General features: G+C 48.3%; 2 protein-coding genes across 3 annotated transcripts in view; one reads left to right on the forward strand and one right to left on the reverse strand.

Annotated features, from left to right (window-relative positions):
* Window positions 1-4,128, forward strand: part of DAB2IP (DAB2 interacting protein) — a 196,069-nt gene extending 191,941 nt beyond the window's left edge. For both annotated transcript variants that reach the window (XM_017810158.1, XM_017810155.1), the window contains one exon: window positions 1-4,128. This exon is cut by the window's left edge and continues 1,108 nt beyond it. The gene's annotated coding sequence lies outside the window, so the exon portion shown is untranslated.
* Window positions 4,129-10,128: 6,000 nt separating this feature from the next.
* Window positions 10,129-12,024, reverse strand: part of TTLL11 (tubulin tyrosine ligase like 11) — a 36,203-nt gene continuing 34,307 nt past the window's right edge. Inside the window, 2 exon segments of the mRNA XM_017810374.1 lie at window positions 10,129-10,595; window positions 10,598-10,770. Of these exon segments, the coding sequence (XP_017665863.1) occupies window positions 10,497-10,595; window positions 10,598-10,770 (272 nt within the window). The 3' untranslated portion in view covers window positions 10,129-10,496.

Raw genomic sequence — 12,024 nt, forward strand, 5'->3', positions numbered from 1 at the left:
GGGCTGGATTTGCTGGTGCCCGTTGTGGTAGAGGGGGAGCGAGGGGCTACGTGGAATGGCAGCTTCCTGCTTGACCGAGGGGTCGTTGTGGGGATGGAATGCTCTGTGAGGAGAGTTTTACTATTTCTGGGGAGAAAAACAGACAAAGAAACAAGAAAAAAGGCCTGAAGAACCATGAAGATCGGTAATTGTATTTCTTTTCTTTCACAGTATGCATTAGAAAAAAAAAGATCCCATTTTCTGGAATACTGTCCTCTTTAAATTGGGAATGAGCACTGCATGGAAATTAACCGGCTTGAAGAATGTAAAACATGGTCATAAGGGAGTAACCACCAAGAACAGCAGCCACCACCGAGAGCCCCCTTGTCAGGAGCACTGTGCAGGCCTAAGCCAGGATTAGACTTTCCCAGCGCAGACCCGGCACGGCCACGTTGGCTCAGCGGAGGGGTCACCCCTTCACGGGGGTCGTGCCGCTGAGCTGCCACCACGGCGTGTTTGTTGGTTTGTGCTTCTTGCAGTTAGTCCTTCACGGGTCCCACTCTCAGAGCAGGTCCCTCGTACCGAGAGCCAGAGGGTTCTCTGAGACCCGGATGACAGTGTACAGTGTACAGGACATCTGCCTTTGCTCCCACAAAGGGTCACACACTGCTCAACGCCTGGCCTAGCTCCTCCTGCCATGAGTAAATGTACACAGGGACTAGGATGTTCCCTGAGCTCTGCTTAGGTACCGTCTCCAGCCTCACACTGCCCAGGCTGCCTGAGCAGGACACTTTGCCAGTAAGCTCTGCATTGCCGTGCTGCCCCACAGCCGTAAGGCTCCTTAACAGCATTCTTCCACACGCAAAATTAAAGATGTGGTTTTTTTCCTACACGTTTTTACTGGTCCCTGGAAGCCCTGGGCAAGCCCAGGAGGAGCAGAAGTGTTGCACTGAGGTCTCCACACCCTGCCAGCACCTGCCAAGGGGTGCAGCACACAGCAGACCCCAAACGGAGCTCCTCAGAGCAATGTCATAACTCAGATCTTATGGCAAGTACAGTCACCTTTGAATTTTGGAGACTAGCACAGATGGCTTTGAAGAACCTCACAAAACTGACAAGGTCACAACTGGAGAAAGACCCAGACAGGTTAGGAATATACAGGGTACTGTGAACCGTTGGGTACGTGCACTCACGTCTGCCACTGTCTCAGAGTCAAATACCTGATAAGAACCCTGCAAAAAGACTTATTCTAAATGCTGTTGCCCTGAGATGTGTGTTTAGAGCTGATTGTTTTTGAATTCTAAATATTTGTGTTGCGAGACTGGAGTTTTTCAAGACAGAAGTAACATAGAGGAATGGAAACACTAACAGGGCACGGGGGCAGGCGCCCACCAGCGACATTTCCATTCATACATGGAGGTAATTTTGGGATGCAGTCAGTGCTCTCCATAAGAGCTGGAAAAAGAAACACCCACAAACCAATTGTTTAGTGCTGAAGCTGAGCACAGTCCATCTTAATCTCCTCCACCACGAGCCAAGGCACTGCTCCCCCCCACCCCGATCTGTCACAAACTCCTGGTTAACCTCAGACTTGCAAATTACTGAACACATTGTTCTGCTGAAAGAGCAGGAACACTTAAATCCTTCCGTAGCCAGTTATTAAAATCTTAAAAGTTCCAGTGCCAACACCTTCTGGAGTTGTTGCTTAGTTTTCCAAGCCAGTATGAAAAGAAATTCAAATCAGGACAAAGTCTCATTGCAGTAGAGTTTCCCCCCCTCCTCCTAGTTTTTCCCTGTCTCCTTCCCCTGCAGTTGTCAACAACTGGACCTAACGGTGACCCTCCCCTGAAAAGGTTTGGGGGCAGGTGTTCAGATCCAGGCTCAGTTCAGTTCTGTTCCTTCAGTTCGTGTTTCTGTTATTTATGAGCTGTACATTGATGTGTGTGTGTGTGTGTGTGTGTGTGTGTGTGTGAGAGGGTCCTGCCGTGGCCCCAGAGCTGGTCCCTGGCATAGCAATACCAGAGGTGATCCCGAGAGGTGCTGCAGCACCAGAGCCAACAACCACTATCCCAAGGTTTTGTGCTCGGCTCCATTTCCTTCCCAGTTGCGCTTTCTACAGTGAGAGGCTGTTCTAGTGCAAAGTGTAAACAAAGCAAAAACACTCCGATTTTTATCTTAATACAAGTCTTAATATTTTTTTGTAAATGTTCTCAGTGTTTACTGTACCGTATCTATCTCACTAACAGTTGTATATAGTAATTTAACTGCTGGTGCTGCTTATTCGGTCGGGATTTGGCTGTTATCTCACTGCTGTGTTGGAAAGGTGGGCTCGAGCTGGCAAATCTGGATCCAGCCCCAGGTCCTGAATCCAGCCTCCTCCCGTGGGGATCTGAGGGAAGGGGATGGGAGAAAAGGCAGGGATCCAGATTTGCGTTGGGCCCACCTCAAGGATTCTGTTTTAAGAGTTTTGAGTTGGGGTTTTGTCAAACTGTAGTGAAGGCTCCTGAAAACCGAGCGGGTTTGTGTAAAGGGGGATGGAATGGACTGACCAGAATCCCACGGTCTCTGCAGACTGTAAGTATCTTCTTTTGGACAGGGATTGTGGCTTCAGTGCCAAAAGATGGGAGGGACCCAAGTCCTTCCCCATGCCAACTAATACTACAGTGTAGTCACCAGCCCCTTTTGCACCAGTTTAAGCAAATCCTGCCGCCATCCAAAGAGTCCGGTGTCACTCCACATTGTCATTTGAGTCTGATTGGTTTTGTTTTCTGCTTTTGCAGCTGTAAAGCACTGATTGCACTGTGAGAACACACAGAACCCTCTGGCCTGGGAGCCCCATAGGTTACTGCAGGGTGCAGGTCACGGGTTCTGCAGCTATGAATACTCCTAAAGGGCAAAGGGACTTGCTGGACCTATGTGAGGTGTCACAGGCTCTCCTAGGAAAGCAATCAGCAAGTAATCGATCATTCCCAAAGTTTAGATAGCTCATAGGATTTCCCCTGTCCCTAATGTCCATTCCCAGATGCAATAGAAAACATGCTGAGGTCTGTTCTGTGATGGACAAGGAGGGGATTTTGTCACAGGAGATGGCAGATCCAGTGATGTGTTCAGCCAGGACAGCCACGGGCTGTGGGCCAGGATCTGATCTGCCAGGGGCTCGTTTTCCCCAGTGACACAGGGCAGGGAGAGTGGCCCTGGGGTGACACCTGAGAGCAGCCTGTGAGCAGCTGTGTGTGTCCAGCAGCTGCCCCAGGTCCCTGCCCTGTCCTTCCCACACAGCTCTGCCTGGGCAGCACGAAGGGAACAAACCGTGACACTGTCCCTGGGCTCTGTCCTCCCCCCGCAGTGACTGTCGGGGTCACCTCCTCCCAAAGGTTTGTGTTCAAAGCAATCCAGGCCTCCAGCCTGGCCTGGACTGGCACCGGTGTGGCTCAGAGCCGCGGCCTCCCGGCCACAGGAGCTCCCTTCAGTGGCCACAGGAGGGACTGTGCCCATCTCCCGGCAGGTCCTGAGGCCCCAGGGCAGTTCAGAGGATGCTCAGCCACAGAAGCCCCTGCCCTGCCCCTGCCCAGATAAACTGTTGCCTTTGCCTTTCCCGTGGGGAAATTCACAGCTGGGGGAGTGGGAGGGCAGCAGCTGAGAACATGCAGCTCACGGGCTTCACAAACCAAAGGCAGTGCTGAGGGCGTTCACAACATCCAGAAACAACCACGCTTGGGAAAAGGGTGTCACGTTCAAGCATTGAGTTTTACAGATCACCTGAGCTGTGACATTGCTGTAAATGCCATGTGGCTCTGCATCAGCTACCAGTACTCCAGAGTGCAGCCTCCATCCTCACATATTCCTTTATCATACATCACTGTGTCTTAAGATATACCTCTCTCTGTATATCTGCTTAGGCTGATACTTGTTCCTGATAAGCAGTCGCTATGTTTTATATCCTCTTATAAAGAAAAACAAATTTTTTTTGTAAGTATGTTTAAAAAACAAAAAAAAGCAAAGTGGAAGTGTTTGCTGAATCTCCTTCAGCTCCTTTTAAACTATGTAATAATGTACAGAGAAAGTTGTTGGTGTTCAAAGAAATGATGTGGCTGTGCAATTTATGTACATTTGCAATTAGAAATATTAAAGATTTATTTAGATATTTTACATAAGTGCTCCAGCACCTCTACTCAGTCATTTCCAGCTTTTAGAGCATCCTGGCACATGCCATGTGCACACACGAATGTGTCTTACCTGTCTCCCCAAACAGATCATTGGAATCTGCTCCCCAGGAGCATTTCACTGGCTCCACCACCTTCCCTTCCAGCACCCATCACACGCTTGGGGGGTCTGACAGCCCCCTCCACTGCCCCTCGCTCCTTCCAAACCGCCCTTCTGCCTCTCCAGTAAAAGCAGAAAACTTGGAGGAGAGTCATTAAAACCCTGGGCAGCATCAGCATCTCTGCCTCATTAACATCACCCTAATTAGCTCCTCCGGGAGCAGGGGGAGCCAGGCTGGCTGCATGGAAATGAGTCGGGATGTGAGAGCACCTGTGGCTGTTCCTGAGCTCGGCAGCTGGACCCGGGCTGGGCACTGGGGTCTTGAGCCAGACAGGAGAACCCTCTGCTGCTCCTGCCAGGAACAGGCACCTGCCCAAGGGGGGAAGGCAAAAACCCACCCAGGCCACAATCCTCCCTTGGGGCCTTGCTGTCCCCCTGCCATCCCCCTCAACCTTGTTGATGTTGAAGGTTGAGAGAAACAAAACAAACATCCCTGGAAACACAGAGCATGTCAGGAAATGCTGCGAGGAGGGATTAGTCAAAACCACCTTGACTTGCTAAAACCTCCTTAGCAGCTGTTCCGGCTTCATTTGAGCAGAGCTGAGTCCTCACCCAAAACACCCAGAACATCCCTGGGCACTTGACAGCTCTTGGCATCCAGAGCCCCTTCCAGGGGCTCCAGCAGACAGGCAAGGCTGGGAGAAGTGAGACTTGGAATGGCAGATCAGCAGCCAGAACCACCACAGGAATACGGGGCTGGGAGGCTGAGGATCATGGATGTGTTTGCTTGAGGTTTGTGAATCTGGAGAGTCATTTTAGCCCAAGACTCATCAGCAATAACGATGTTCCAGTAACTGCACCTTTACACGGTTGGTTCTGAGTTTAGTAAGTGAGAGTCACTGGCCTGTGGGCTGCTCCTGTGCCAGGCAGCACCTTCTGCAGCACAACCAGAGAGCAGCAGCAGAGCCTTTGCCCAGGCAAGGCTGAGGTGGCACAGCCGTGGTCCCACTCCATCACCCCAGTGAAGCCAGTCCTGCAGCAGCAACTGGCAGCTCACAAATGGCAGAACTGGGCACCTTCAAAAGGGGCAAATGTGAGGGTCCTGCCCACCACACAACCGAGGACAAAGCAACAGCCACAACAGCAGCCACTGACAGCCAAGGAAGTGACAGCATTAAGCCAATACTTGCTAAGCTGGGCCTTAAGAGCACGGAAGAGCCTTTCTGTTTCAGTGGGAGGGCGGCAGGGAGGTGCAGAGATGAGGTTCATACCCAGGGAGGGCATGGACAGAAACAGTTTGTTACTGTTCCTCCAATAATAAATAATCTCTGATCTTTGCTGCTGACAATCCTCTTTCCCTCACGGCTTCCCAAGCCCTCCACAATCACTCCCACTCCACTGCAGTGGGTGAACATCACCATCCTTGTTTTCTCAATGGGGACATGCAGCAAGAGCACAACTTTCCCAGGGCGCCCAGAGAGCTACAAAACCCAAACCAAACCGATTCTCCTCCCCCCGCCCTCCGTGTGCAGCCATCCCACGCACGGCAGCCCCGGCTCCTGAGCAAACACCCTCTGGAGCAGGAATTAAACAAAAGGCAGGCAGTAAACAAACCTCCGAAGGCTCGGCCCCAGAGACGGGAGCGCAGCCGCTCCCTGCCAGGGAAGTCAATAATGACAGGCAAGCAGAAAGGAAGGAGCTGGAAGAACAAGAGTCATTAGTGGAAACTTGTTGTTTGTGCTAATTAGATCATTATCTGGAAACTGTTATTGATGTTGCCATTTCAGCTCCTGCTGCTGTTCACAACTTTATTTTACCCGTGTCTATTGACTGCCCACACTCTTCCATGTCCTGCAGGAAGGGCTGGCGGTGCCAGGTGAGAGGAAGAGAGGAAAGGACTTGTACACCTCTAAGATTTCTGCCAGCACAGCTCCTCATCACGTAAATAATATTGATGCAGGCCCTGCACATGATCAGATTTCCCCACTGGTGGTATGAGCCATAATTGAATAACCTCAAACATTTGATTTTTTTGCCACATCTTCGAGGAATGAAGCCTGAATAACAGAGCTCCCAAGTTGACTGACTTTGATTTATTACAGTCACTGTTAACTCCTCCTGGAAACCACAGTCCTCCCTCACCCCCTGAGCGAGGTGTGCTGGGGGACCTGGGCTGATGAGAGGACAAACATGAGGCTCAAGACTCCAAACTACAAATCAGGGAGCTGGGTTTGCACCCATAACTCATATTCCCACTTTTTCCTGCTTGTTCACTGGTGTATCTGACCCTGACCTGCAGAAGGGCTTTTGTACTTCCACTGATGAGGTGTAGGAAGAGGGAAAATTGCATCACATCACCATAACACACTTTTGGTTTTGTCCTTTATCACAATTTCGTACCAGTTCTGCACTACACCTGCAGTGAATTGTAGAAGTATCAGAGCACTGTGTCCTCCTGCATCCCTTGCTGTGCAGCCAGGAGCCACTCCCAGTCCCTACCACTTGCTTTGTCTGGGACAGTGGTGAGGAATGGGAATAGTGGGAAACCCCAGTAGATGTGAAGCCACCCTGCCTTCAGCCTCCTCTGCTGTCCCTCCCTGAGCTCTGCTTAACTCACCAACTCACCCTGCTGCACAAAACAGAAACGTGCTGGAATAAATCACCTGCAAGTTAAAAGCAGCCATTAGCCATTAGCAAACACCACAGGCCCACGGGCCAGGGTAATTCAATGTGATATGCTTGGGCATGCAAGGTAATAGGTTCCAGCTGAATACCATGTGATACAATCTCTTCAATGCGAGGTTAAATGAGGCTGAGACAGAGACCAGATGGATTTATCTGGGTAGTGCTGATGATTTTTTGTGTGTGTGCTTAAGGTGAAGTGAAGGTAAGTAAGGCAGAAATAATTGGAGAGAAAAGCAGGAGCTGGGCTGCTGGGGCAGGGATAGCAGGAGGGACATCATCCTGCTGGAACAAACCCAGCGAGCAGGAGGATGCTCTCAAGGCACTACAGATGGGAACAGCCAGAGAAAAATAAATACTTTATCAATCTCCCCTTATGGAGGAACAACCAGAGGGCAGAGTGGGACAAGTGAAGCGTGGCTGGGCAGCTGTAGACACCTCACTGATGAGGTGCCAGCAGGATTTAGGAGCCCAAACACCATCTCTCATCCACCCAGGACCTCTGCAGCAGGAGAAGGGACCAAACTGGTCCCGTGCCCAGGCACAGCAATGCTCTCCCTCCCCGTGGAGAAAGCTTTTGGAACCCTCACCAAGGCAGGGACATGAGCAGAGCTATTACCTAAAAAATGCAAGGGCTCAGCACATTTGGGCAACACACAAGACTGCAGGGAAGGGGAGTTGAAATTCTGGACTCACTTGCCTCAAATCTTCATTAGATGTTGCTTTATTCTGATTTCTATCCAGAGAGGAATACCAGACCCAGTGTCTGATAAGGAGAAAGATTTCACTGGTATACAGTATCCATATCGTGTATGTCATAAATGGAATAATGAGTGCTGTGATATTCTCTGAAAAGAATATACAGAAAAGTGCTATTAAAACCCCAGCCTTTCATTTATTGTGTCTGTAGCTAGAGAGGTACCTCAGGATTAACAGATTATCAGTGCATTAGCATTCATGTTCTGGATAAAGTGTCTCTGGCCATTTACATGGGCACAGACTGGTAACTCAAAGGCTCTATGAAATTGGATGCTAAATAATATCCAGAGGAAATTGAATTAGACAGGAGGGAAGAGAAATGTGACTGCCATTAAGTCTCTAAAGAACATTCCTGGTTTATCCCCTCCCCCCTCTCTGAGAATAATATGGCATTCAATTTTCCAATTATATAAATACATGAACACTGGATTACTAGAGGCAGATAATTGAATATTTTGACTATTCTACAAGGGACCCTTCATATCTGAAGTGGGAGATGAATGGGCTGTGCTGCATCAGCCTGTGGATGCTCGGGCTATAAAAACCTCTACGAGATCCAGAGAGTATAAAGATCTCCAGCACAGAGAGAGATCTTATCAGTGTTCAGTATACAATAGTTAATTTATTCCACTGATATCAGGGTAAGTTATACAATAGCAAAACCTGGATAATTTAGGCCCCAGATTGTACTACTTGAAAGGTGCAAGGAAAGGCATTCACGGCCGCAGCATTTCCAACCCGGCTCCTCTGTGACTCTCTTTCCAGGACATCAATCACCAGATGAGAGGAACTGTAAGCTATTTTCCAGTAACACACTGCCAATCACAAGACAAATGTCAGATGTCACAAAAGGAGAAGTAACCATTTTTCAACTTGTGAATGTCTTCAAATATATTACAATGAAAGTGCGAAAAAAAAAATGACCCTTTCAGCTTCATTTGTTCTGACAGATGCCAGACCTTGGAGTTTGGCATTTTATCTTCATACTGCAATAATCTTTATGAAACTCAAACAAGGCTGAGGGCAGTGGCATTAGTCTACAATTGTCCTCTTATGTACAATACATAACATTTCAAACAGTCTGGCCGTTGAACTAAAAAAGATCATCTACTTCTATTTTACTGGTGGTACAGGAAAAGATAAGGAGAAGGGACCCCACACCTGAGATTAACACATGCTGGGGATGAGTTATGTGTGGGCTCAGCCCGACTCCTGCATTGCATTGCCATGCTGCTATTGCCACTTAGGAGAAACACATGCTGCTTAAACTGAAACCAGGGAAGAAACTCAAAGCACTCCCTGAAGAAAAAACTCACTCAGTGCCACGTGTGCATTTAGTCCATGACATGAAATGGGTGGGCTCCCCCTCACTGACACTGTGCTTCCTGAGTGGACACGTTTCTGGTGCACCAGCACTGGGACATTCCGACCTGGAGCTCAGGGAATGTTCTCCAATCCAAAGCTCAGTGCCCAGCTTAGAGCTCTGCCATTTCTGACAGGATGGAGGACACTAAAACATAAGCAAAGTCATTAACATTAAAGAGGAGAACAAAGGAGGAAAATCAAACTCAGATGTAGCCATACATAATAGTAATAAAATAAGAGACCACAAAGAGTTTCACTGAACAGCCCTGAAGTTCCCAGTTATTCCTGTCCTTATTATACGTGTCCTGTTATTCCAGCCAGTCTCTGTTGTGCTCAGCCCCCTAAGGAGCATGGGAAGTTATGGTTCATTTCCTGAAAAATAAAAGACTCCTCTGTACAATTCCAGTGGTATAGCCCAGCAGTTCTGACACAATATCCTATTAAACAATATAGATCTAATTTTTACAGACTTACACTGTTATTTAAGGGAAAAGAATTAAGAAAAAGTGCAAAGACACACAAAAATTCTGCTCTAGATGATACTGCAGGTCCCAACAGGGTAACAAACATGCAAATGGCAAAAAATAAACAAACCTAGAATACAGTTAGTTTAGGCTAAAGTCAGTGACAGGACTGGTTTCACTGGAATTTAAACTGTACAGCTTTCTGCAGAAGCAGTGCTGAGTCCCTGAAGACAAAACCTCAACTTGATTCACCAAATTTGACTTGAGGAAGTAAATTTTTTTTCTGTGAATAAGTGTGAGCTTATCAGTTCTGTGGAAGCAAAAGGATAAATAGCTTTAGTTTGTCTTTAAAAAACTAACAGTACTTGTCATGGCAAAGACATGTACAAAGAAGTAGAAGCCAAAATAGGATTTCAGTGTTTTAAGTCTGTCTTTAAAAAATAAGTACATAGACAATGACCAAATCTGTATCGATTCCAGCGTGTACAGTCAAGCCATTGAAAGAAGAGGGTCAAAGCCTGAAGTCTGACCACAAATGTAATTCCAGGTTTCAGTTTTCCAAAGTCTGGTATTTGAGACTGCAGCTCCTTCCTTGGTTTCTGTGACATGTCCTGTGCTCCCAAAGCAATGTAATTCCTTTGACACGAGCGTGCCTCTCCACCAGTGCAGCCAATCCCACGGTGTTGGTTCTCCTCTGGTGTTTTGGTCCTCCCCTTCCTGCCTGGTTTCCACGCACTCAGGAGGAAAGCACAGCGTGTCACGGGAGGGGCACCCACAGACAGGTCAAGAAACAGCCATTGCCAAGGTCATTATCTGAGAATGGCAGCCTGCAGAAGACTTTTCGAAGACCATAAATAAAAACCAGCTGAAATAAACAGCTGTGACTCTCAGATGGAGGAATTCAGTGCCTGTGTCTCCCCCAGCAGTTCAGGGACACAGCTGGGAGGGAACTCCCAGTCCTGTCCCGCCTAATTGCGCTGGGTTCTATAATCTGCCAGTTTGGAGGCCGTGGCCGTGCGGTTCAGGAGGGCTGGAGCAGCTGGGCTGAGGTGCAGCCCCTCGGCCTGGCAGGGCCCCCCCGTGCCCCCCCGGCGCTCCGGGACCCCCCAGCCCCACAGCAGGCGCTTCTCGTCCAGGGCAGCCAAGTGACACTCACAGAACTCGATCAGCGACAGCACCTGCTCGTGCAGGGGGAGGGACTTGTACTTCTTCTGAGCCAGGCAGAAGAAAGCTTCCACAAAGGCCTGCAGACACATTCCTGCAAGGAAAAGGGGGTTCAGAGCGCAGCGTTCCCTGGCATTCTTCAGGCATAATTCCACCTCCTGTTCCGTGTGCCAGCAAGACCAAATGTGTATGTGCTGGGTGTGGACACTACAGTCGTCCCAGTTAACACCTTTTCATTTAAATGGCAGCCCTCCAGAATGCTCAGAAAGAGCAAGGTTGTATTTGTATGTCACACACAAGAGCTCACAGAGTGTCTCAGTGCAGGGTGAGCCCAGCCTGGGCTATGGACAGTGATATTCCCTGTCACTGAGGCAGTTTCCTCAGCCTCAGGAATCCAGAGGCAAACTAGTACAGCAACAACCCATCTTAAGGCATTGTACCATTAAACTGCTGTGATATCAGCCTTGATTTCTGCTGCCTCAATTACCAAAACCAAATCAGACACACAGGAACATGCTGAGCACCAAGGAAAACAATCCAGTTGGAGAGAAAAGCAAGTCTATGGCAGCAACTGCATCGAGTCTTTTTAACCCTGTGTTTTCAGAGATGGCCCTAACCCAAAGTTCACACCAGTGTGCCATTTCAGTCTGCAGCACTGTAAAGATAACCCCATTACCAAGTATCACCTCCTAGAGATGTGAGTTCATTTGAAGTATTACTTCCCCTCTGCACAGGTACGAACCCTTGTGAAGGTGAGGAGGCCAATCTGTTCAGCCAAACCCAGCAATTCCACAACAGTGGTTTTGTTTCAGCTGAATGAAAAACAAACAGCTGAAAGTGTGCAGTGCCAAAAAATGTCTCTGCTATAATAAAACTCTGCCCCTTCACAAACAAAAGTCCCCTGCAGAAGCCACCTGCTGCAGTACAGACTCTTCAGGTGTTGTTCCACCACATCTCACTAATAACACATTACCACAGCCAAGGGGAAGAGGGGCTGTGTATTAACACTAATTATTGTATTTAAAACCTCAAAGTAATACCTACTCGAGATCTTAATTAAGAAGCCAGACCCCAATTGGTTGTGCAGAATGGCAGCCACAAGGCACAGTTAGAGCTGCTTTGTGCTTTAACTGGCTCTCCCAGTTTGAACAGACACTTAAGAAGATTATTTTAGGACGAGATATTGAAAGGTTTGGGGTTTTTAACTTAGTGTTGGCTTACTGATGCTGCAGGAAAGGCACCTTTTCAAAATGTGACAATTACATTCTGAAGTATAATTTCTCTCAACCAAGGCTGCAGCTGGGGTCGTTTACAATCTTGGCTGTAAAACAGCTTGCAAAAGAATTGT

Source organism: Lepidothrix coronata, unplaced genomic scaffold, assembly GCF_001604755.1.
Source record: "Lepidothrix coronata isolate B3197 unplaced genomic scaffold, Lepidothrix_coronata-1.0 Scaffold28, whole genome shotgun sequence".
Classification (NCBI taxonomy): Eukaryota; Metazoa; Chordata; class Aves; order Passeriformes; family Pipridae; genus Lepidothrix; species Lepidothrix coronata.